This window comes from Antechinus flavipes, chromosome 5, assembly GCF_016432865.1.
Source record: "Antechinus flavipes isolate AdamAnt ecotype Samford, QLD, Australia chromosome 5, AdamAnt_v2, whole genome shotgun sequence".
NCBI classification, from domain to species: Eukaryota; Metazoa; Chordata; class Mammalia; order Dasyuromorphia; family Dasyuridae; genus Antechinus; species Antechinus flavipes.
The window spans coordinates 260,791,694-260,819,565 of record NC_067402.1 but is presented as its reverse complement, the minus strand read 5'-3'; the positions used below and the strand labels follow the sequence as shown (position 1 = coordinate 260,819,565).

At 31.8% G+C, this 27,872-nt stretch overlaps 1 protein-coding gene across 1 annotated transcript in view; it reads left to right on the top strand.

The window, feature by feature from the left end:
- Positions 1–27,668, top strand: part of LOC127538756 (POTE ankyrin domain family member A-like) — a 72,786-nt gene extending 45,118 nt beyond the window's left edge. Inside the window, exons 9-15 of the mRNA XM_051962498.1 lie at positions 4,538–4,574; positions 5,285–5,548; positions 12,740–12,926; positions 18,968–19,562; positions 22,068–22,211; positions 24,448–24,591; positions 27,609–27,668. Of these exons, the coding sequence (XP_051818458.1) occupies positions 4,538–4,574; positions 5,285–5,548; positions 12,740–12,926; positions 18,968–19,562; positions 22,068–22,211; positions 24,448–24,591; positions 27,609–27,668 (1,431 nt within the window). The remainder of the gene's footprint in view (positions 1–4,537; positions 4,575–5,284; positions 5,549–12,739; positions 12,927–18,967; positions 19,563–22,067; positions 22,212–24,447; positions 24,592–27,608) is intronic.
- Positions 27,669–27,872: the final 204 nt, after the last annotated feature.

Genomic DNA, 27,872 nt, shown 5'->3' with positions numbered 1-27,872 from the left:
TTGTATTTTGCATCAAAGATCCAAAGAGTTAAATGCACCCCAAAGAGTTAAAAGCAAATAAGCTTTTATTCTGTGAGGCTTTCTTTTACATTTCCCCACCTCTAGTTTAGTTTTGTTGTAGTTCTTTTGGTTTTGTTTTTTTTTTCTGAAAAAAACTATAGATAAAATCAATTTATATACTATTTACTTCCTGCTAATATTTCTATATAATTCTCCATATTTCCTTATATCTTTGTATTTATCCATGCACTGAAAGGAATATTAGATTTGCAGTAGAGGGCCAGGTTTCATATCCCATGACTTCCACTCTTAACATGACATTTTAAAATCTTTTGTTTCCTAGATGTTTTTAAAATCTCTTTCTAGCTCTAACTCTATGATCCATCCATAATAATACTTTCTCCAAATGTTGGTTACAAGAGATTGCTTCCAAATTTTTGCTATTACAAATAAGAACAGCTATACATATTTTTGTCTTTCTAGATCCTATTTTTCTTTCTTGTGCTCTTTTTTGGATGGTCTCAGCAATGGAATCATAACAATGGAATAAAAAAAAATATGATCAGCTTTATGATTCTTGTATATTGTTCTCTAAAACACCTGGACTAATGTGCAGTCCTACTACTAGCATATTAAAATTTCTCACAATTTGTTATTTTTGATCTAATTGATATAATAAAAATGTTATTTTCACATTTCTCTGACTATTGGGAAATTGGAATATTATTAATGACGTTAATGATATTTTTATTCAATTGTTTCTTCATTTTGATGTATTTTACTATATTTAGAGATATGTATCAAGAGACAGTCAATCTAAAATTTTTGTGCAGGTAGCATTGTTAGAAAATGACTTGACAATCAAACTATACATTGAACATTTGGGAAAGAGAGAGTTAGGTTCCTATGATCACTAGTTTGTAATCTTTCACTAGATGATTGATAATAACATTTCTATCCCAGTTTAGCCTCCTATTCTTTGGACTAATTTTCTGACATGCCTCCAGGTGGATCCCTTGACTTTGACCCTTTTCCAGTTTCCTTTTTCTCATTAGAATTTAAGTTCCTTGAGGGAAGGCTGTCCCCTTTTGCTTGTATTTATATTCCCAGCACTTAACACTCTGACATACATATATATACACATATATCTATATACATATATATGTGTGTGTGTTTTTGTGAAGGATGAGTATTTTTTCTAAGTTACATAATTGTGTAATCCCAGGATTGATTATAGTTTTATTGTTGTATGGCTTGTAAAGTTTGTGTTAAGTTATTTAAATATGTCCTAATCTACTTTTTTAAAGGTTCTATGAGATGAGATATATTTATACAATGTTCTTGTTGTAATGAGATTTGCATTATAATTTGGTTGCATAATTATAATAGAAATCTTGAATTTTAAAGACTGATAAAAAATTTCACAGACAACAGAATGCACAGATTTCTTTAATCTACAAAAATAGAATGAGAAAGACCAATGAAGGGCTTAGTAGATGTCAGCTGTTCCACAAATCTGCAGCATTGTGGCTCTTTTTTTTTTTTTTTCTTTGCTGTGCACACAGGTTGTCATCATGAAAATAAAAATGAGGTTACTAATTAAATCACTCAATGCTTGAATTCGCAAAAGTTAAAGCATGTGAATGTTGAGGGGTGAATATTACATATTGTCATTATCCAACTTAGTTTATGTAGAGATTTGAAATATTTTTCCAATTTTTTTCCTATTTTTTAAGTTGTAAAAGCATAACTTTTTTTTTGTTATACAGATCTCTATATAATTAACCTATTAATTTTGTCACCACTACTTACTCTGCTAAATGTATTTTCCTTAGTTGATCAAAAGTCTTATTCATTCACTACAGATTTTTAAATTAAATAGATGTAGCATTATTTGTAGAGCAGTGACACTGGAATAAGGAAGAACTGAGTTCTAATATGATCTCATATCCTTAACATGTGATAGCTATTTGACCCTGGGCAAGTCACTTAAACCAAATTGCCTCAACAAAAATTAATGAATATTGGTAGAATTCATTATAGTGTATAATAGGAGATATAAATCTTATTTCTAATCCTTACCATTCACTGTTTGCCAAAAGAAATCCTAAGCACTATGGAAATTTTATTCTCTAATTATGCCTTGTACTTTCTAACCTCCAAGACTTTACTCAAAGATTTTCTTCTCCACCATTTACTTGTTGATCCTGTAAAAAACATACAATAATGTATAAGTTAAGGCCTAGTTCAAATACTACTTAGTTCATGAAATCTTTGAATCATTTCTTTCTTCCTCTATGGAAGTTAAGTTCTTCCTCTTTTGATATATCTGTTAATATCATTTTTTTTCCCCACTGCTTTGTTATAATTATTAGTGTAAATATTTTATAGCTCCTTGGGGACAGAAAATCTTATCTCCCATTGAATCTAGAAGAGTGACTTACACATAAGAATAAGAATTGATAACTTTTTTTTCTCTTAGTAAATGAATTGGATTAGTAATTGTGTTAAATGTAATTAATAATAAATAACATTTACATAATACTTATCTCATGATAGATACTATACTAAGTACATTACAATTATTATCTCATTTGATTCACACCTTAAGAGCTAAGTACTGTTATCATCACCATTTTAAAGATAGAGAAACTGAGATAAACAGGGTCTCACAGCTAGTAAGTGTCTAAGGTAGAAATTGAACTCAGAACTTTGTGACTGCAGTCCCAGCGATCTAACCATTATTTTTCAAATATCCATTTCCTTCCTTTTATTTTTTGATAGATATTTTGGGGTTTGTGACCCATATTTATTTATTTTGTAAATATTGTTTTCCAATTTCATAGTCCTTTTCTTACATTCTTGAAAAGTCTGTTTGCAAAGCCTGCAGAAAAGTCTGCTTAGTTATAGCTGGCTGCTTGCAAAAAAGAGACAATATGATGTGGTGGCAGTGACTTAGGGCACAACAGAGAACAGAAGGGATGACAGAAAGGATTGAAGGATCTAGGGAGGGTTTTCAGTATATGGGCACGATGGATATGTTTGTAAAAGATACGGAATGATCTAGTAGATTGCAGAAATTAAAAATAAATGATGAGTTGGTATGAGAGGGAGCAAATCTATTGGAGGAGATGGGGTGGCACAGGATCACCAGAACAAATAGAAAGATCATCCATGAAAAGGAGTAAACTCACTTTATTATGCAAAGTAGGGATAAAAGAGTTAATGGCAGAAGGCATCTGAGTGATAGGAGATGTGCAAGAGGAGATATGAGGGAGCTCATGGCAAACGCCCTCAATTTTTTTAGTAAATTATGAAGCACGTTTCTCAATTGAAAGTATGGGGGAGAAGGAAAATCATGGAAAGAATGAGAGAAGATGAAAAAAAAAACAGTGAAGGTCTAGTTGAGATTATAAATCATAAATAGTGGTGGTCTCATTTAAAATGGTTGAAGGATTTTCTAATTTTTAATTGGTTTCTTATTAAACATGTATTTTATTTCATGTATTTACAAATATTTCATGGAATAGTGCTCCATAGGTTTTACAAAACTGCAAAATAGGCCCATGACACATACACACAAACACAAACACACACATATAGTAAAAAAAACATCTATTTTAAATGAATTTTTTCCCATCAGATATCTATAATGCTTGATTTTTGTCATTTGACTTAAAAGCAATGAACTGTACATTATAAAATATCCATCATTAAACTACATCTTAAGAGCAAATTTTTACCAGATAATTTTTAGAGGATAAAATTCAGTCTTTCCAAGTGCATATCTACTACATGCCAGGCAGTATACTACGTTGCAGGGATAGAAAGATAAAAAACAAAAGCCCTCAAGGATTTACAATCTAGTAGAGGAAAACAACATGCCACATGAAAAAGAAACCAAGAAAGTGAGGGTTGAAGGAATCTACCAGGTGATGTGACATAGTGAAGTCACAAAGAGTGCAGCGTGCAGCAAAGTGAGAAATGAGATGTCTGTGCTGAGTCCCCTCCTTTGAAATTCATGGCTCTCCCTTCCACAGAAGGCATATTATATATTCTCTCCTAGATTATTATAATTTGAGGATAAGAACTGTGGATGGATCCTATTATTTTTCTCCATTCCTACTACTTGAATTTATTGAAGTAAGAATTAAAACATTCATCAGCATATGTGTTAAGGTAAATTGATATTTATGGAAAAGTTTTTCTATAAATCAAATGTCTAAAATTCTTTTTTTAATGGCTTTTTTTGTGAGGCAATTGGGGTTAATTAAGTAACTTGCTCATGGCCACACAGCTAGTAGATATTATGTATATGAGGCCACATTTGAACTCAGGTCCTTCTCACTTCAGGGCTGATGAGCTAGCTACTGCATCATCTAAATGTCCTGAAAATATTTTAATTCCTTGCATGATTTGTTAGATCTATCACGATCTAGCAAGTGAATTATGGTATATAGGTTTGTATTATCTGTGCTAGCCATAGATTAAGGAAAAATTTGGATGACATGGTATATTTCATTCTCATTAATTATAGGAATACATAACAGACTTAGAGGAAGAAGAAAACAAAGGTAATGTACTAGTTGGCAATGATACTACTAAACAAACAGCTCATTAAACTCCAGATATTCCCAATGAAGTACAGACTCACAGTACATCAGAAAAATGTGCTGATAGAAAAAGTAAGTTACTATTTTGACAGGACTCCTGATTTCATCATTTTTGGAAATCCTCAAAAAAGAAATTTCTAGTAATTCACATTGGCTCCTGTCTTATAGCATGTAGTATTACTAAGTAGCCTATAGCATATAGTATTACCAAGTAGCCTGAGGGCTAAGAAGTTCAGCTTTACAAATGGTCACATAATCAAAATATTAGCAATAAAAATTGAATCCAGGCTTCCTAATTCCAAACTGGCTCTGTATCTACTATATTGTGCTATGCCTCAAATTGTAGAATATGCTTACAAAATGTCCTTTTTGGTAAACTATTAAATGTCAAGTTTATTTTTGGAAAAAATGTTCTATATTTTCATATAAAATTATCACTTAGCCTCTAGCTTTTTTTTTTTTTTAAAGACCCTAATCCCTAAATCCAAATGGTGTTCTTTTAATCTAATTTTATCTCCTGGAAATTTTTTCTGTTGTTATTTTCATTTAAGTTTTCCTGAAGCAATTCTGAGTAGACATATTTGAATAGTCTTTCATATTCTCATTAGCACATATTCCAATTGTTAATGTGACTACTTACTTATAATTTATAATCATGATGTCAACCTTAGAACTAGAAGAAGAAGAAGAAGAAGAAGAAGAAGAAGAAGAAGAAGAAGAAGAAAATCTTCAAGAAGAAGAAGAAAATCTTCAAGAAAAAGAAGAAGAAGAAATTCTTCAAGAAAAAGAAGAAATTCTTGAAGAAGAAATTCTTGAAGAAGAAAAAGAAGAAGAAGAAGAAGAAATTCTTGAAGAAGAAGAAGAAATTCTTGAAGAAGAAGAAGAAGAAATTCTTGAAGAAGAAGAAGAAGAAATTCTTGAAGAAGAAGAAGAAGAAGAAGAAGAAGAAGAAGAAGAAGAAGAAGAAGAAGAAGAAGAAATTCTTCAAGAAAAAGAAGATGATGATGATACAGAGACACTTTCGGATTTAGAGGTATTTTCTATTAAGTCGTTTTGAAACTTTAATCTCAATTGTTACTTTTAAAATCACATTTTAGATTTATTCACTAATCAATGCAATTGGCTGGGTGGAATTAGAGTGGGAATTTTAGAGCTGGAAGGGATTTCAGAAATAATGTAGTACCATTACCCATTGAAGATGTGGGTAAGGTGCAACCTAGAGAAGTCAGCTAACTAGCCTATGATCTCACAACTAGTGAAGAGCCAAGAAGCCAATCCTAACTTTCAGGACCTCATGGCTTTCCACTCTACTCCTTAAACATCTTACCAGTTTCAAAATGCCATTTAGTTAGTCAATCATTCAGGGAATAAGGACCATAGTACCTTAAGCTGTTTGTTCTAGGTATTAAAATATATTCCAGCAAAGAAAGAGACTTCAGACAAATACAGCATTATTTCCCTACTACGTAATTAACTTATCTATAAGTTAGGGGATAAGACATAGGCACATCTATAAGTTGATTTTATGGCTAACTTCACAAATTTGTGTGTAACTTCTGTATATAACTGCTAAAGCCATTACAAAAGCAAATGGCAGAATTATTTGTGTTTAATCAGGAAAGACAATGATAGAGGTAATAATTAGGGCGTAATGATAGTCATATTTGGATTGACAGAGGAAGGAGGAAAACATGTTGAGAGAGAGTAATGATGTTTAGAAGCAATGTAAATCTTGAAATTTAGCTTTTACAGAGGGCCACTAATAAAAGGTATTGATTATTTTCCATAAAAAAGCTTTTTTGTGTTCATTATCAAACATTACCTGGAACAGAGGTACATGATAGGAAAAAAAAAGTTGCAATAGGGTGTAAAGTGAAAAATTAGAGTAGGGTGTGGAAGTAGGAAAGGTTAAATAATAAATTGCTTATTATTTAGAGAAAGATTCAGCACTATATTACTATTAATTGGATGCAGAGAGCAAAGGAGATAACTTGAATATTTTAAGGCTAAGGACCTGAAAAAATGAAGGTATCTTGAATAGAAATGAGGAAAGCTTACAGGATTACAGACTAAGGTAACTGTTTAGTGTTAACTGACAGGAAAATTTTCAGTGGAGTTATCTCAGAGACTGTTTGCATGTTAGGAACTTGAGAGTAAAATCAGATGGTTTCCATCTCTCCTGGCAAAAAAAATGATCAGAAATCTGGGTCACAATACAATCTCTTTTATAGCTGTGATAGGCTGAGTTGAAGGGATTAGTTCTCTTTTATATTGGAAATAACCAAAGGCAGAGAGAGGCATAAAGTATGAAGATAAGAAAAGGGAAAAAGTGAGAGAAAAGAGATAACACTAGAAGGTGAGAGAATGAGAGAAAGGAGAGAGAGAGAAAGAGAGAGAGAGTGCACTGTCTGCCCCTGGAAATTACTCTAAAAGTACTCTAACCCTTTGTTCTCTCTGGTCCCTGCTTGATATATACAGTACTTCCTTAAGTCAACAAGTATTTCACAGGCCTGCTATTTGTGTCAAGTACACTGTAAAACGAAGGTGTCAAAACTCTAAAGCCAGAGTAAAATGTAACTGGAAAATATTTAACAAAATAAATAAAAATACAATCTATATGATATGTATGATGTTTATGAATGTAGGCAAAATAGAGAATTGAGACTTTTTTTAAACCAGATATCACAATATGGATATAAAAAAATCATAATCCAAAAGAGGTTTGGAAGCAATCAGGTGTATTTATTATAAGATATCAAGTATGAGGAGAAGAAATTAAACAAAAAGGGGAAAAAACATAATTTAAGTGTGGGAGACTTCTAGAGAAAGTGATAACTGTATTGAATACTGAACTAGCAACAATGATTTTTTTAGTATAATACATATGGAAGATATGGTAAGCTAAAATTTTCTGTTTCTGTGATGAGGAGAAATGCTCCTGGGGATTTTATATAAGGCCTAGTCTCAATTCTTTTTATACTTTTTTTTTTTGACCCTCTTTTTTTTCTGTTTGTGTTTGTTCTCTTGTTTATGTGTGTATGAATGTATATATATTGTGTATATATATCTATTAGACTTATATGTACATATTACATGTATATGCATATATATTACATATACAAGTTTGTAAATATATAAAAAGATAGAGAGATACATAGATTGACAGGATAAAACTAGATCAATTTGCTCTGTGCACGACCTTGTTGCTTGTTCAGTAGTTTCATGTCTGAGACCCAATGTGGAAGTTTTCTTAGCAAAGGGACTGAAGTAGTTGCCATTTCCTTCTTAGTAAGGAAATGAAGCAAAGAGGATTTAATGACTTGGCCAGGGCCATACAGCTAATGTCTTGAGCAAGATTTGAATTCATGAAGATGAATATTCTTAATTTTAAACCCAGGGCTCTATCAAATGTGCCACCTCTTTTCTAAGGGTATATTATATACTAGGCATTTAACTGAAATCATATATTCTTCTCTCATATTATCAGCTTGTGAAAAATAGTATTTTACATGTACTATGTAAAATTATCATGACTATCATATGATAATATCCTGAGTTAGAATTTTATCATTTACAAGTTAGCCATTTCTGTGTGAAAAAGTATACATCCCAGCCTGCAACACTGTTTACCAGAATTATCTCATTTTAAGTAAAAAGACAAAAGAGTAAACTTTAAAAAGTATAAGCATGAAGTAGTTCTTTTATCAACAGAAAACATTCAGGATTGTTTTCTATCAGTCGGCTTACTATTTTGTTGATCTTTTCATTTGATTAGTGTTCCTCTGAAAGTCTCCTGGAAGGCTCTGCAAGAAATAGAGTTGGAGTCCCAAATCAAAACATAAAAGAAAGCATTTCAATGAGACAACATGAAGGTAAAATTATAGATAGGTCTCTTTTATTTTTAATTTTATTCAATATTATATATAGCAACCTTAGTATTTTTTTTATTAATAGCTTTTTATTTACAAGTTATATGCATGAGTAATTTTACAGCACTGACAATTGCCAAACCTTTTGCTCCAATTTTTCCCCTCTTTCCTCCATCCCCTTCCTCGATGGCAGCTTGACCAATACATGTTAAATATGTTAAAGTATAAATTAAATACATTATAAGTGAGATAGGTTTCTTTTAAAGAAAAATGAACTCTAAGAGATAGAGAAATAGGGACTAGATCATAGGGGCTGGAATAGAATTTAACATCAAATATGTAGAAAAGAAGAAATTGCATGATGTCCTAGTTCCACTCACAGGACCTATAAACAGTATCAACTGAAGGCTTACCTGAGCAGGGAAAAAAAAACAAACAAACAAACAATCAAAAAAAAACAAAACAAACCAAAACAAAAACAAACAAACAAACAAAAAAAAAAAAAACCAAAACAGGAAGAAGAGGTATTGAAAGGAGAGAGAAACAAAGAGAGAGAACAGAAATAGATATGTATGATGTAAAGTGACCAATTGGCTCTAGGAATTATCTCTGTTAATACTAGTCTAGCCTTTGCATGGTATTTAGTTTGAGCAAACTGAATGAGCTTTTTGATTTAATTAGCTGGTTATACAGATGACTTCTCTGCGAAGTCATTATGTGACATTATATTGCATTCCATGTCACATAATAATTTTTGGTGATAGACCTCTCATGTAAAATATATTAAGCTTTTTTGTATTTTACTAGTCTTCCTGAAAATTTATTTCCCAATATCTCAATCTGTTGGGTTTATTTTAAATGTATACTTGTTATAAATATTATCAGCACCTACTATTATGTACATACTAATCTATCCCAAGGTTTATTCAGCTTAGATACAATAGCCATTGGGTTTTTTTCCCCCCTGAATTTGTCCTAAAAGGAAACATAGACCAAATATAAAATAATAACAAAAATAATTACATATAAATATTCACTTATCCCCAGATCCCATGCATTTGTCTAGATGCTCTGGAAACTGTTTTCCCCAATATCTGGGGAAGGGGCGGAGGAGAATCACTTGCCAGTAATCATTTAGCAGATGCAGAAGCTGGCTCCCAAAGCCCTGGACAGGAGAACTCTTAATTCATCTTTACAGCCTTAATTCATACTGATTGTCTTCTCCCTCTTCTGCCAAACTATTTTGGTCATTTTCCTATATATTGTCCTGCCCAGGCCATTTTTCTTCTTCCAGAAACTTTCTCATGTGTAAATTCTACAAATCTTTTTCTGAAGTTTACTAGTCTTCCTGGCAATTATCAATTTGTTGGTCTCTTTTAAAGGTAAATTCATTATAAATATGATCAACTAATCTTAGAGTACCTACTATTATGTACATGACACCGTAATCTATCCCAAAGTTTACTCAACTTAGACACAATACCCATTTGTTTTTCTGAACTTTTCCTAAAGGGAAAAAATAGATCAAATGTAAAATAATAACAAAAATTATATATAAATATTTACTTATTCTAAGATCCCATGAGTTCATTGGGCTAAATGCTCTGGAACCTGATAGACTGAAGGTGACTTCCCCTACCCACCCTATTTAATTATATTGTCTACTTTGTTAATTTCTGAGGTGAAAAAAACAAATGTTACTTTACTGCTAGATTTACAATGATTCCCCCACAGAATACTACACATTAGGACAAATCACCTCTAGCAAAATAGACTTTCTCTTTCTCCCGGAAATTAAACATGCATTTTCCAGCTGTCTATAGCCATTAGAGTGTTTTCTTTCTTTCTTTTTTTATTATAGCTTTTTATTTACAAGATATGCATGAGTAATTTTTCAGCATTGACAATTGCAAAACCTTTTGTTCCAATTTTTCCCCTCTTCATCCCCTCCCCTGGATGGCAGGTAGACCAATACATGTTAAATATGTTAAAGTATATGTTAAAGAATATTTTTAAATTTTCTAACAGCAGGAATCAATGTTAAACAGGAATCAACTATGTGTTTACAGTCAAGAGAAAAACACTGAAATATCTTATTCCATTGACCCATAGTAGAATACAAAATGACTTTGGATTCTTGGAGGATCTGACAGAGTCTAATCTCTGAAAGAGTTTGCCAAGTTAAAAAGAGTGGTGATTTTTCAGCCACAGAAGTTCTCAAGGATGACTTCCTACTTGTTTCAATGCAGGAAGAATTAAGAACCTAGTTTGTGCCAAATACACAAATTATCCTCATTGAGTGTGCAATCTACTAGGGGGATAGAATCTAAGAAGATAACTGTATTAGAAAAAATAAATAAATATTTAATAAATTATATGATAAGTAAATACAGTGTATAACCATACTGCTATTTGAGGCATAAAAGTATGAAAAAATATCAGCTATCATGAATTTTAAAAACCACTTTTTTGAAGATAGCATTTGTATTGCATTTAAAGGATGGATATGAATTCAATAGATCATGGCTACTTAGGGGACTGAAATGAATGTTTGAAACATGGAAATTGTGAGCAAGGAGGCAGTAAAATGAGAGTGAAAATCCAGGTTTACTGGACAATATATAGCCAAAAGAAGTAAATAGCAAAAAGTAAGGTATTAAAATTGCAAAGGAAGTAGCTTTGTGTCTATAGGCAAATCATTTAATCTTAGCGCTTCATTTTATTAATCTCTAAAATATTTTACTTCAGAGGATAATTTTGAGGGGATTATTTTTAAGCCTATATGTGCTATATTAGTAAATGTGAGTTATATATATTGAATAGTAGGGTAAAGTGTATGAATACATGATTAGGGTCTCTTGGCTCATCTATACCTTCATATGTCTGTCTTATTCTGAAATTATTGTGAAATTGTGAAAATTATCCTTTCACAATAAAAACTGACAATATAATAGGATAGAGAGCCAGTCAAAGTCATTCAATTAGACTTAGCTGGTATGTGTTATCAGCAGCACTTGAATCTATGTTACTCTGGCCAAGGCTATTGGCTTTACCAGGCATTTTCTCAATTGTAAGATAATTATGAGTAGTGCTTTTCTCACAAAAATTGTTGTGAGAATTCTATGAGATAATGTATAAGAGATGATTGATAATAGAAAAACATTAAAGAGATTAGCATTAACTAAATGAATAAAGTAATCTCTTTCATGAAAAGTGAATCATGAAGTGATCAAAAATAGGAAGAAATTTGCAAATTTTTTTTTTATAATTCTTCTGTCAGCATGGCCTATACAATAGTGTACTGGACATGATGTCACAAATAACTAGTTACAAATTCTGCCTTATCTACCTACTAACTGTGAATTTCAATAAGTCTTCTAACTTCTCTGTGTTGGTAATCTTCTTTTACTTTGAAACTTGGATTTCAGATTTCCCTTACTGTCAACTTCACCATCTATTACAATCAGTATCCATAAACAACCTTGTTCTCCCCCACATCCTTGGTGCTTCAATTCTGTTAAACACTGTAATATATGAAGAATTGAAAACCAGATAATCAAGTGTTTTCAATCTATAGCTTTATATAAATCACTTTTCTAATTCTGGGTAAGTTCTAAATTTAATTGTGTATCTCTCTGAAAAATAAAATGTCTGGATTTTTTGGCAATTGTTTTCCTTGTAGCACAAGTGATTTTTTTTCACTTTCTTCTGGTATCTCAGCTATATTTTGGTTAAAAATACCAGAAGTCTAACCAATGAATAAATGAGGAAGAAAGCTATTGTATGAATGTTGTGTACCAATTTACATTATAAGTCTCTAAAGAATAAAAGGTGTTTACATGGAACTATTTGGGGTAAAATACATTTATGTTACTTTTAAAGTAATTTAGCATACTAATAATGTATAGATAATCTATTTTATTAATCTTATTTGTCCCACTCACAGTACACATCAGCATGTTTACTTTTCACATATATTTTTCTTAGATGGTGAGGAATTCTGAGGTTTCAAATAACTTTTAAAAAAATTAATGTGTAATTTAAGAGATTCTCTTTAACTGTCTACAATACCCCAAAGGAAGTAGGTAATTTAAAATTTAATTTAAATCTCTAGCAAAATAATGTTTTTTATGTCTTAGAATTCATATGTGGATACTATTTTATTAGTGCCAGAGGATCTGAATTCTAGTTATACTGCTACTATTGTGCAGATTTTAAAATCCTAATATATTTATTTACTTGTGTTTCTCTCTATAGGTTCTACTTGCCTTTGGGAAGATAATGCAGTCCTTACAAGTGACTTACCAACAAAAATTAAAAAATCACAATGGACAAGAAATGTTATGCATTTAGAAAACACAATTAGGGGACTAAAGGAAAAATTCAGCAGCAAAACTGAATCTCGACTAAAGCATCAAAAAGTAGAATGTGATAGAGACCTCAGGTATGGAGCAAGGTATAGAACTCATAAGTTTAAATAAAAACTTGAAAGCATTTCTCTTTCATTGAAGCATTGTGATAGAGAATTTGAGGTTAAGAAGGCAAAAATGAAAAATCTTTAAAAGTACTAGAATGAGCCTTCCAATCCCTTTTACTCTATGGGGTATGATCCCTCTTCCTGTTTGGAATAAATTCCAGTGAGTGCCCAATGTCACTTCATCATGTTATTTTTGAAGGATAGATAGTTTCTTTAAAACATACATTTATCAAGTGACTTCCATGTGACAAGCATTGTTCTAGGCACTGAGTTTCAATGTCAGGGATAGAAAATATATAAAAAAGCCTGAAGATGAGAAATGGATTTCCAAGGATTTTAGTATGACTTGTGAAAAGGTGGATTCTTTAAATGGTATCCTACTCCGGAGTGGTGATAAAAGAACTTTAAGTGAGACAGATCCTGATGAATTAAGGTAAACTACTACTGGAGTAGCTAATAGAAAACCATTAGCAATGTGTGCTTTTTCTCATTGTAGACGACTGTTCTGATTTTTTTTTTTTTTTTTTTTTTTTATCGTTCAAGTTGAATGTTCTTTCTAAGAACATTGGTGTTGTGTGATGTGCACTGTAGGAATGCCAGGAAAGCTAATTATTACTAGTAAAGCTAAGGGTTCCAGACTCCCCTTTTCTATGCATACCACATTACTTGCCATTGTCATTTTGGTGACAGGGCACAGCAGGATTGACATTGGTCTATGGAAAGTGGTTCACCATACATACCCAAGCATTAGTAATAATCCCAGTCTTGGAGTGAGAAGATTTAAGGCTCAAGTCTCCAGTCTCCTACTATTCTAGCACAGATTGAGAACTGAAAAGCACTGTAGGGGGTCCTTTATATGTTAAATATGTTGCAGTATATCCTAGATACAATATATGTGTGCAGAACCGAACAGTTCTCTTGTTGCACAGGGAGAATTGGATTCAGAAGGTATAAATAACCCAGGAAGAAAAACAAAAATGCAAATAGTTCATATTCGTTTCCCAGTGTTCTTTCTTTGGGTGTAGCTGCTTCTGTCCATCCTTGATCAATTGAAACTGAGTTAGATCTTCTCTTTATCGAAGAGATCACTTCCATCAGAATACATCCTCATACAGTGTTGTTGTTGAAGTATATAATGATCTCCTGTTCTGCTCATTTCACTTAGCATCAGTTCATGTAAGTCTCACCAGTCCTCTCTGTATTCATGCTGCAGGTCATTTCTTACAGAACAGTAATATTCCATAACATTCACATGCCACAGTTTATTCAGCCATTCTCCAATTGATGGGCATCCTTTCATTTTCCAGTTTCTAGCCACTACAAACAGGGCTGCCACAAACATTTTGGCACATACAGGTCCCTTTCCCTTCTTTAGTATCTCTTTGGGGTATAAGCCCAGTAGAAACACTGCTGGATAAAGGGTATGCACAGTGTGATAACTTTTTGAGCATAGTTCCAAATTGCTCTCCAGAATGGCTGGATGTGTTCACAATTCCACCAACAATGTATCAGTGTCCCAGTTTTTCCACATCCCCTCCAACATTCCACATTATCTTTCCCTGTCATTCTAGCCAATCTGACAGGTGTGCAGTGGTATCTCAGAGTTGTCTTAATTTGCATTTCTCTGATTAATAATGACTTGGAGCATATTTTCATATGGCTAGAAATAATTTTAATTTCTTCATCTGAGAATTGTCTGTTCATATGCTTTGACCATTTATCAATTGGAGAATGGCTTGATTTCTTATAGAGTCAATTCTCTATATATTTTGGAAATGAGGCCTTTATCAGAACCTTTGACTGTAAAAAACGTTTTTGCAGTTTGTTTCCCTTCTAATCTTGTCTGCATAAGTTTTGTTTGTACAAAAACTTTTCAATTTGATATAATCAAAATTTTCTATTTTGTAGTCAATTGATCTCTAGTTCTTCTTCAGTCATAAATTCCTTCCTCTTCCACAGGTCTGAGAGGTAAACTATCCTATGCTCTTCCAATTTATTTATAATCTTATTCTTTATGCCTAGGTCATGAACCCATTTTGACCGTACTTGGTGTACGGTGTTAAGTGTGGGTCGATGCCTAGTTTCTACCATACTAATTTCCAATTTTCCCAGCAATTTTTGTCAAATAATGTATTCTTATCCCCAAAACTGGGGTCTTTGGGTTTGTCAAACACTAGATTATTAAAGTTATTGGCTGTTTTGTCCTTGAAACGTAACCTATTCCATTGATCAAGTAGTCTTATTTCTTAGCCAATACCAGATAGTTTTAGTAACCGCTACTTTATAATATAATTTTAGATCTGATGCAGCTAGCCCACCTTCATTTGATTTTTTTTCAATAATCCCCTTGAAATTCTTGTCTTTTTGTTTTTCCATATGAATTTTGTTATTTTTTCTAGGTCATCAAAATTGTTTTTTGGGAGTCTGATTGGTATAGTGCTAAATAAATAGATTAGTTTAGGTAGTATTGTCATCTTTATTATATTTGCTCGCCCAATCCAAGAGCATTTAATAGTTTTCCAGTTGGTTAGATCAGACTTAATTTACGTGGAAAGTGTTTTGTAGTTTTGCTCATAGTTTCTGATTTTCCCTTGGCAGATAGATTCCTAAATATTTTATATAATCAGTAGTTACTTTAAATGGAACTTCTCTTTGTAACTCTTAACTGTTGGGTTTTGTTAGTGATATATAAGAATGCTGATGACTTATGTGGGTTTATTTTCTATCCTGAACTCATAAGTTTAAATAAAGACTTGAAAGTATTTCTTTTACATCTCTTACATTGAAGCATTTGAGGTTAGGAAGTCAAAAATGAAAAATCTTTAAAAGAATTCACTAATGAGCCTTCCTTAATACTTTTTTACTCTATGGGATATGACCCATCTTCCTGTTTGGAATAATTTTCAGAGAGTGCCCACTGTCACTTCATTATGCTATTTTTTGAAGGACATATAGTTGTCTTTAATCAACATAACATTTATCAAGTGTCTTCTATGTGACAAGCACTGTTTTAGTCACTGAGACTCAAAGACAAAAAATGAAATGCCTTTGGGAAGTTTACATTCAATACAAGAATATAAGCTATAAATACAAATGTAAATACAATAGAGTCATGGAAATTTGGAGCAGGGAGCAAGACATGGATTTCAAGGGAGAGTACTTACTAACAGTAACATATAGAAGAAGATACCTAAGTAGTTAAAAAAAAATAAAGAAATTTGAACGGACAGGGAGATTAGGAAAGCAGCATTACAATCCAAGCTGAGAAGAATTTCAACACAAAAGTGTGGTGCCTTGGGAAATGGAGTTCTGTGTTGTCTTGTGTAGAACCAAAAGAAATACACTTTGACTGGATTGTAGACTTGCAAGAAGGGAAGTAATGTATAATAAAGTTAGAAAGTAGTTTCTGTTTCTGATATGCCATAAATATCTGCTTATTCAAATTCCTCATTAAATGCCCTAGTCCCCTGCTATATGTAGAATACTTTGTGAAACTTTATGGGAGATAAGAGAAGAATATGACATGGCCTGAGCTGTCATGGAGCTTACAACCTTGGAAATGGTATTGTTTCTCTCGGTGATCTCATCGGCTCCTCATGAGTTTCCTTAATATCTTTATGGAGGAATGATTTCCACAGTGATAAATACTCAACCCTAGTCTCTCTCTTGAGCTCCTTTCATATGTCATTAATTTTTGTGTGTGTGTGTGGATATCTCAAAGAGGATGTGCCATATGCATCTTGACCTTAACAGAATTATCTTTCTTCCTAAGCCCTGTCCTCTTGTGAATGACCCTATTATCAATGACACCACCTTCCTCATCTTTAACTCCTCCTTTTTACTCCTCACATTCAATCTAATGACAAATTTTCTGCCTTTGTAGCATCTTTCATGGAGTCCATTTCTGTCTACTAACAATCGTCAGTAAAATGCAGGCATTCATTGCCTCTTGCTTATATTATTGCACTTGCCTTCCTTTCTTTCTCTGAATGAAGACCTTCCACACACTAATCCATTCTTCAAAACTGCCAAAGTGATTTTCCAAAAGCATAAATTTTAGAATGTCATTTTCCTCCTCCTTAAGTAGTATTGGTTCCCTATCACTTCATCAAATATAAACTCTTTGTTGACATTGACATTGAAAAGCCTTTATAATCTGGCCTCTTCCTGCTTTTCCAGTTTTCTTACATTTTATTCTTCTCCCTAACACTGAAATCCAGCCCTACTGGCCATTCTTCTTTTTAAGAGTATTTTTCCTTTATTCTATGTAAAGACTTCTTTGAACATTGGTTTTTTAAACATTTTCAATTCTCAATTTTCTCTTCCTCTTCTTTTTCCCCCTCCCTAAAACAGTAAGCAATTTGATATAGGTTATATAGGTGTAATCATGTTAAAAATATTTCCATAGTAGTCATGGTATGAGAGAAGAAATAATCTAAATGGGGGGGGAGGGGAGCATGAAAAATCTAAAATGAAAATAGTATACTTGACCTGAATTCAGGCTCCATCAGTTCTTTCTCTGGATGTGGATAGTATCATGAGTCCTTTGAGATTATCTTAGATCATGTATTGTTGAAAAGAGTTAAGTTATTGATAGATGACCGTCACACAATATTGATGGACAATGTGCTCATTCTGCTCACTTAATTTTGTATCACTTCATATAAGTCTATTCAGTCCCTTTAATAATTAAATGCCTTATTTTCTGATATTGCCTCCCAGAAATTCAATATGTAACTTGCTTTCATGTATTTTATTTACATGTTGTTTTACATCTAGAATACAAGCACCTTGAGGACAGGATTGGTGTTTTTGACTTTGAGGATTGGTGTTTTTGACTTTGTTTATATCCTCAATGCTTATCACAGTACTCAATACATAAGAAGCACTTAATGAATGCTTGTTTACTAATAATGGCTGACTTCATTGAGAGTTCTATGATATACAATAATAGCTTATAAACAGCCTGCAGAATCTTTCTTGAATTTCCTATAGGAGTATTTGAGAATGATTTTTTCAGTCACAATATAACCTGTCCTTTATATTTTCAGTAGGACAATCATTTCATATGATTTTAATTTAACATTGTTGAAAGTTATACTCCTTATTTGTTGTTGTTGTTGTTGTTATTTTTTCTCATTCATCTTTGAAATTTATGAAAAGTGTCTCAATACCTCTATCATGCAGGATTGTGAAATACTGAAAATAAGTCAAAAATAAGAATGTTTGTAATGAAAATTGGTCTCCTTAATTTTTACTGAAAATCATTTCAAATTCTGATTAACACTTCAGAGAATTGTTTTTTTCAGTATGAATAGTACAGACAGGATTGTTGACTCCTCAGTATTTCAGGTACCTCCATTTAGCATGCATTTTACATCTTCAAATTCTAAGCATAGTTGTAAAAGCAGCCTGTAAGCAGATGTGTAGACTATTGGACTTAAAATACCAGTGGATATCTTAAAGGTAAAAAAAAAAAATCTTGATGGATTTGGCTCTTTTCAACAATATGAAGTGATTCAGGTCAATTCCAGGAGACTTGTAATGAAAAAAGCCATCTGCACCCAAAAAGAGGACTGTGGGGACTGAATGTAGATCTCAACATAGTATTACCTTTTTTGTTGTTGTTTGCTTGCTTTTTTGTTTTTCTTATTTTTCTTGTGCAGCATGATAAATATGGAAATATGTACAGAATAATTGCACATATCTAGGGGCAGGAGCTGGGGGACAGAAGGGAGAAAAAAATTCAGAAACAAGGTTTTAACTAGGGTAAGGGTTACAATATCTTTGCATGCATTTTGAAAATAAAAACTTATTTAAAAAATACAATGGAATATGAAAAAAATATTTTAAAAAATCCTAAAAATTAAAAGTTGTTTTCCTCACAATTCACTGCAAAATTTCTTTTTGACTATTTTAAACTTTTATCCATTTTTTGTAATCTTTCAAGACTATATAACACAATTACTTGTAATTTTTTTTTCCCCAAATGCAATATTGAACTCTAGATTGCAAAGTGAAAAACAAAACAGAGAAAAACAACAGAAAGAAATTAATTACTCTTCCTATGCAGCTGCATGTGATCAACTATCAAAACTTCAGAAAAAACTAGATGTGTTGCTTCTTTTAAAGCACCAAACAATATATAAGATTGTCATCCTATCACTTCGGCTTTCTAAAATTGAAAATGAGATATACCAACTATATGATTCCTTGAGAAAGAGATTTATTTTAGAAAACGCAAAAAAAGAATTAATCCAGATCAAGAATAAACTAAAGGAACTTGAAGACAAACATCAAATACAAAAGGAAAAATTGAAGAGACCATTTCTCAAAGTGTCCATGCAAGAAATATTAGCTCAAATACAGAGGGAAATTCAGGTGCTTCAACAGCCATCAGAAGATGCCCAAAACAAAAGGGTCTTCCAAGTAGCTATATTAAGTGATGTTGGGGGGCAGTTTAGGGATTGCTCCATGATTCTTTATGCTGACTTTCAAAAACAAGATTGTGTGACAGAAAAGAGAAATAAAAAATCACTTGATGAATATATCCACTTAAGAGAGCAAATCTGTAAATATGAAGATCAACAGGCAGATACAGAGGTACGTCTTTATATATCATCTGACAAACATTTAAATTTTTGAAATGAATTTCAAAGCTATTTTGATCAAGATAAATTAGGAATTTTAATTTTCTGATATTAGTAACTTTCAGTGTAAAAATTCTGACATGCAAGAAAAGAGAATGAGGAAGCATTTGTGATAAAAATCAACCCAATATCCATTTTTTAATTTAAGTTGACTCATTTTGACTAAAAGTATTATATAGCTAACCCATGAAATTTTGAATGCATAGTATTTATTTGTAAGTGAAGTGAATTAATACTGATAAATTTGTAGTTCTAATAATTTGCTTGGTATTCTATTTAATGCTGCAATGCAATAAATTGTTAGAAATGCTAAAACAAGGTAAATCACGAAAAAAAATATGCTAGGAGTAATATAACAATTCAAATTTGTCATCCAAATTGAGATAGTGTAGGGCATTTACCCTTCATTCAAATTACTGTGAACTGATTTTAGAAATATTAAACAGTTGATCACTGTTTGTAGATAAGTTATGAGTAACTATTTTTGTTTAAAATTTAGGACAATAATTCTGTTCAAAGAGATGATGATTACACATTAAGAAATAATTTTAGTGTGTGATAATATAGCCATTTTTAAAATTGTGCTTTTGATTCCCTATTACATATTTATTACGTCAATACTTTTTCATCTTTTTACTAATACTTCTTACATAATGTCTAGAATTTTAGTTTCTGGGATTATGCCTTTCATTTATTGAAAATGTCTAATAGCAGTTCTCAGTAAAGGGCTGAAACTATGAAAAGGTGTAAAAGGAGTCAGACAATTGAGCACTTAAGGCTAATTACCTATTTGCCACGAGACAATGACTCTATTAGCATATGTTTGGAAAAATGGCTCTTCTCACTGTTTGGTGCAAACTTGCTCAATGTTTGATATTAAGATAATGGTAGGCAAGGATTAGAGGGTGGGGTGAGAGAGGCCAGACTTCACTTTGTGGCAGGATGAGGAGGAGAGAAGTTGGTGGCAAGCCTCGTGGAGGTTTGTCTGTCTCCTTCACTCCTCCCCTTCCCCCCCTCCCGAAAGATCAAGGACTTTAATTTATCCTGACTCTGACTCATCCCAATGCATCCAGGGAGATAGCTTGGACTTAACAGTTCTTGTTATCTGTGATGCTTTAAATGTATGCAGTGCATGGAAGGACTACTAACTATTGAACTGAGTAACAATTTCAGATAAAAAAAAAATTTAGATTTTAATTTTAGTCTTTATAATCATGTGGTTAAATCTATTTCACAGTGGAACTTAGTTTTTTTGTAGTAATTCAATTAATTTAGACAATTTTACATTGTGTTAGCTTGTTTCCTTTCAAAAGGTTAATAGACTTTAGTTGAATTTTTTCATAAGATAATCTTATCTAATGAGAAAAAATTTTAAAGTTTTTTTTTTATTTTATTTTACCTTTATTTACTATTATTCACGGATTTTTTTATAACATGATTATTAAAACACATACATATCTAAAATATACTTGTATTCTGTGTACATTTATACATTTATGTATATATATGTGTGTGTGTTGGTTTTTAATTCTATGTTAGAGGATGAAATGAAATTCCTTTCCTTTAGCAGTGACTTTTCACCATACAGTATATCCATAAATGAGAGAGCTATCATATTTTCTATAGTTTTCCTTGTTTTCTGTCCATTGACTGCAACCAAAAGTATAATTAATTATCTCCTTGCATAAAAAGGACCTGCTTTTAAGACTTCACAAGGATAGTTGAAGATATGAACTCCCTCTCCTCCCCGACTTTTTGTTTTCATGAAATCAGATTAATTCCTTCAAGTAATTTTATCTAGGCCTGACAAGCATAACATGCATATGATCATTCTCCAGGGAAAACTGAAAAGAAAGAAAATGAATCTTTTTCTAATAGGTGTCCTTATTCATCTAAAGGCACATGCAAAGAACTTTTTTCTGAAAAATAGAAGGTAAAATTCCTAATGTTTCTATCAGATAAAAGAAGCTACATATTCTACCCTCCACCATTCTCCCACCTTCCATATGAAATGTACATAAAAAGGTTTACTCTCTATGTGCCTTTGGAGGTTTTAAAATTCTCAAGAAGATGGAATGTGGATATCAGAAAGTAATGTTTATGATAAGGAGGAAGATAGCATTTGGTCCATATTGAATGGAGGGTGTGTGTATAGTCAAAAGAGCTTTGTGGTCTTAAAAAATAAGTTCTGATCTTTTTCTCAATGCCTACTTTTAGGACTTAACTGATGTAACCTCTTTGGATTACTTTTCTCAATTGTAAAATGAGGTGATCGCATTAAATAGTCCCTAAGACTTTTCCTATTTCTAAATCTATGATGATCATATATATGTTCATTCAATTAAATTGTATATGAAAATATTTATATCAGTTAACTTTGAAGATATATTTATTTCATATAAGCTAATACTGACATATGAAATCAGTAGTAGAAATTCTATGTACATATTTCAATCAGGATATCATAAAAAAGCTTCAAGAAGAACTCGTAATGGATTCCCCAGAAGAAAAACTCATGAATTCACAAGAACTTAAGTCATTTTATCAAAACCTTTTGAATTTGGAAAAACTAATAGAGAAATTACGTCAAAGCAAAAGAAAAGTAAGTATGCAAAAATTCAAATTTTTTTCATTGATTAATGGAGTGTTTTCACTCTAACACTTTTTATTTTACCAATATTATGATATATTTAAACTGACAGATAAGATCAATAACAACTTCCATTTGTACATTTATACCTTTTGTATATTGAGATAATTATTTTCACTCATAATTGTGTTTACCTATCCTCACAGAAGGAATGAGATTTTTTTCTAAGGAAGAATAATAAATAATGTATATATCATATATTATATACATAAATATATATGGGTGTATGTATATGTATGTATGTGTATATATGTATACACACACACACATACATACATACATACACACAGATAGGCTGCTTGTTGGAAATATGAATAGAACTTTGTATCTGGAGTTAGAACAATCTGGGTTCAAATGTGGCCTCAGGTTCTTAATCTTTCTCAGCTTCAACTATAAAATAAGGATGAGAAAATAATAGTAAAGCTCTTAACACAGTGCCTGGTACATAGTAGGCACTTAATGAATGCTTGTTTCTCTGCTCCAGAAACATAAAAGTCAATATTTTCAGTTATCTATAAAAGTAATCATTGTCTCTTATATTTTGACAAACACCACCTAATGTTGAAAAACAGTTCTCTTTACCTGTTTAACTTCAGTATAATGGTAAAGGATTTATTATTGAGTCAGACAATTGAGCACTTAAGGCTAATTACCTATTTGCCACGAGACAATGACTCTATTAGCATATGTTTGGAAAAATGGCTCTTCTCACTGTTTGGTGCAAACTTGCTCAATGTTTGATATTAAGATAATGGTAGGCAAGGATTAGAGGGTGGGGTGAGAGAGGCCAGACTTCACTTTGTGGCAGGATGAGGAGGAGAGAAGTTGTGAAGCTTTAAATGTATGCAGTGCATGGAAGGACTACTAACTATTGTACTGAGTAACAATTTCAGATTAAAAAAAAAAATTAGATTTTAATTTTAGTCTTTATAATCATGTGGTTGAATCTATTTCACAGTGGAATTTAGTTTTTTGTAGTAATTCAATTAATTTCTTTAGACAATTTTACATTGTCTTAGCTTGTTTCCTTTCAAAAGGTTAATAGGTTTTAGTTGAATTTTTTTCATAAGATAATCTTATCTAATGAGAAAAAATTTTAAAAAGTTTTTTTTTATTTTATTTTACCTTTATTTACTATTATTCACGGATTTTTTTTATAACATGACTATTAAAACACAATACACATCTAAAATATGCTTGTATTCTGTGTACATTTATACATTTATGTATGTATATATGTGTGTGTGTGTGTTGGTTTTTAATTCTATGTTAGAGGATGAAATGAAATTCCTTTCCTTTAGCAGTGACTTTTCACCATACAGTATATCCATAAATAAGAGAGCTATCATATTTTCTATAGTTTTCCTTGTTTTCTGTCCATTGACTGCAACCAAAAGTATAATTATCTCCTTGCATAAAAAGGACCTGCTTTTAAGACTTCACAAGGATAGTTGAAGATATGAACTCCCTCTCCTCCCCGACTTTTTGTTTTCATGAAATCAGATTAATTCCTTCAAGTAATTTTATCTAGGCCTGACAAGCATAACATGCATATGATCATTCTCCAGGGAAAACTGAAAAGAAAGAAAATGAATCTTTTTCTAATAGGTGTCCTTATTCATCTAAAGGCACATGCAAAGAACTTTTTTCTGAAAAATAGAAGGTAAAATTCCTAATGTTTCTATCAGATAAAAGAAGCTACATATTCTACCCTCCACCATTCTCCCACCTTCCATATGAAATGTACATAAAAAGGTTTACTCTCTATGTGCCTTTGGAGGTTTTAAAATTCTCAAGAAGATGGAATGTGGATATCAGAAAGTAATGTTTATGATAAGGAGGAAGATAGCATTTGGTCCATATTGAATGGAGGGTGTGTGTATAGTCAAAAGAGCTTTGTGGTCTTAAAAAATAAGTTCTGATCTTTTTCTCAATGCCTACTTTTAGGACTTAACTGATGTAACCTCTTTGGATTACTTTCCTCAATTGTAAAATGAGGTGATCGCATTAAATAGTCCCTAAGACTTTTCCTATTTCTAAATCTATGATGATCATATATATGTTCATTCAATTAAATTGTATATGAAAATATTTATATCAGTTAACTTTGAAGATATATTTATTTCATATAAGCTAATACTGACATATGAAATCAGTAGTAGAAATTCTATGTACATATTTCAATCAGGATATCATAAAAAAGCTTCAAGAAGAACTCGTAATGGATTCCCCAGAAGAAAAACTCATGAATTCACAAGAACTTAAGTCATTTAATCAAAACCATTTGAAACTGGAAAAACTAATAGAGGAAGTACGTCAAAGCAAAAGAAAAGTAAGTATGCAAAAATTCAAATTTTTTTCATTGATTAATGGAGTGTTTTCACTCTAACACTTTTTATTTTACCAATATTATGATATATTTAAACTGACAGACAATATCAATAACAACTTCCATTTGTACATTTATACCTTTTGTACATTGAGATAATTATTTTCACTCATAATTGTATTTACCTATCCTCACAGAAGGAATGAGATTTTTTCTAAGGAAGAATAATAAATAATGTATATATCATATATTATATACATAAATATATATGGGTGTATGTTTATGTATGTATGTATGTATGTGTATATATACACACACACCACACACACACACACACACATACATACACACAGACAGGCTGCTGGTTGGAAATATGAATAGAACTTTGTATCTGGAGTTAGAACAATCTGGGTTCAAAAGTGGCCTCAGGTTCTTAATCTTTCTCAGCTTCAACTATAAAATAAAGATAATAATAGCACCTACCTCCCAGAGTTGTTGTTGTGAATCAAATGAGAAAATAATTTTAAAGCTCTTAACACAGTGCCTGGTACATAGTAGGCACTTAATGAATGCTTGTTTCTCTGCTCCAGAAACATAAAAGTCAATATTTTCAGTTATCTATAAAAGTAATCATTGTCTCTTATATTTTGACAAACACCACCTAATGTTGAAAAACAGTTCTCTTTACCTGTTTAACTTCAGTATAATGGTAAAAGATTTATTATTAGTTTTCGTCTTTTCAAAACTTATTCTTTCATATTGGTATGCTTGAGAAATATTTCTAGTTTTCAGAACTCAATATTGGATGGAATAAGTTTTGTTTACCAAATCATTTTGTTTGCTCTCTCACTCATTCCTTTTGGACCACATTAATTAAAATATTAACTTTCAAAAAAGCCTTTATCTTCAGGCTGTAGTCTAGGAACTAGGTGTGGACTGAACTTTATTTATTTTTAATATTTTATTTTATTTTATAATAACTTTATATTGACAGAACCCATGCCAGGGTAATTTTTTTTACAACATTATCCCTTGCACTCGCTTCTGTTCTGATTTTTCCCCTCCCTCCCTCCACCCCCTCCCCTAGATGGCAAAAAGTCCTACTATATATGTTAGATATGTTGCAGTATATCCTAGATACAATATATGTTTGCAGAACCGAACAGTTCTCTTGTTGCACAGGGAGAATTGGATTCAGAAGGTAAAAATAACCCGGGAAGAAAAACAAAAATGCAAATAGTTCACATTCATTTCCCAGTGTTCTTTCTTTGGGTGTAGCTGCTTCTGTCCATCATTTATCAATTGAAACTGAGATCTTCTCTTTATCGAAGAGATCACTTCCATCAGAATACATCCTCATACAATATTGTTGTCGAAGTGTATAATGATCTCCTGGTTCTGCTCATTTCACTTAGCATCAGTTCATGTAAGTCTCTCCAAGCCCCTGCTGGTCATTTCTTACAGAACAATAATATTCCATAACATTCATATACCACAATTTACCCAGCCATTCTCCAATTGATGGGCATCCTTTCATTTTCCAGTTTCTAGCCACTACAAACAGGGCTGCCACAAACATTTTGGCACATACAGGTCCCTTTCCCTTCTTTAGTATTTCTTTGGGATATAAGCCCAATAGAAACACTGCTGGATCAAAGGGTATGCACAATTTGATAACTTTTGGGGCATAATTCCAGATTGCTCTCCAGAATGGTTGGATTCGTTCACAACTCCACCAACAATGCGTTAGTGTCCCAGTTTGTGGACTGAACTTTATAAGCAACAGGAAAGAAGCAATAAATCATTGTCCATTTGAATTAGTTCTGTAATATGACATTCAGGGCAAAGTGGCACTATTTCTTCCTTTTCTTCTTTCCCTAATTATGCCAGTAACTAAGCTATAGAATTGGGGGAAAATTCTGGGTTTTTTTTTCAACAATTAGTCCATCAATTAGTGAATGTCAGTTCTAGGGAATTATGACAGGTTCTGACTAGATTACCAAGAATATGAGAAAGCCATATTCTCTTGCCCTTAAAGAAATTGCAGTCTTACTGGGAAACCAATGCAAAATAGGGAAAGTTCATTTATCATGTAATGACATAATTTATCATGAAGCAAATTATCGTGTAAACAAGCACCAAGTGAGTTGTTATATAAGTAATATATTTAAGAGAGCAAGAGTCAAAGCAAAGAGACAGAGAAGAGGGGAGAGAGGGTGGGAGACACACACACACACGGACAGACAGACAGACAGACAGAGAGACAGAGAGACAGAGAAAAACAGAGAGAAAGATCACTATGGTTAAAGATTAGTTGGTACTTAATCTAGTTCTTTTTCCCAATATGAAAAAAAAATATCCATTGCAAAATTTGAGTTAGCAACTCTATTGAAAAAGAAATTGCCAAATATGTAAATTTAATAACATATTTTAGATAATTATATAAATGTATCAAAAACCTAAATCAGAAAGTTACTTTTTCAAAGGCTGCTTTTCTGTAAATCATGTGTTTTTTCCTTAGAGTGGGAGTTTCATTATGTAGCTTTATAATCAACAAGCAGAGCCTTGATTATTGTATACAAGACTTATCTTTGGTGTAGTGTATTGTTTAGAATAGAAAAATTAAGTTCAATTCATTTTCTATTATTTACTAACCAGAAGACCCCAAGAAACTTTCTCAAGATTATTTGTGCCAGACAACTCTTTAGGGTTTCTAATTATGTAAAATCATCATCTATACTGATAAAGTGTCCTGTGCTCCTAAAATCATAGATTTTTTAATATATGTAATGTTGGATGTATATGCTCATATAAAATGTTTTTGCATTACATATAGTGACAGAATATAAAAATTCATACCTTTGTCTATGCAATGGGCTACTATTTGATGAACTAATAAAAATTTGGTTAAATTTTAATGTTTACATGCATCACTAATTCAGAGTTAAGGATAAGATTCTGATTTGTTGAAATGTTGAAAAGTTGAAAATTTTGAAACATTTTGTTTGGAATTTTTATAGCTGAAGGAATCTCAAAAACAGAGCAAATCTCAAGAACCAGCTGTACTTAGAAGATTATAAACAAAAGTAAGAATTAAAGCATTTTTATAATTTAGTGATATGACTAGTTATAGAGCAAATCAAACTGATAAACTACCAAAATGTGTTCATAATATAACATAATGCAAAATTTAACTATTTTTTCCAATAGATAGAGGAATAATCTGCTTAATTATAATTTATTTTTAAATAAATAAATTGTACTCAACGTTGGGAATGTAAATG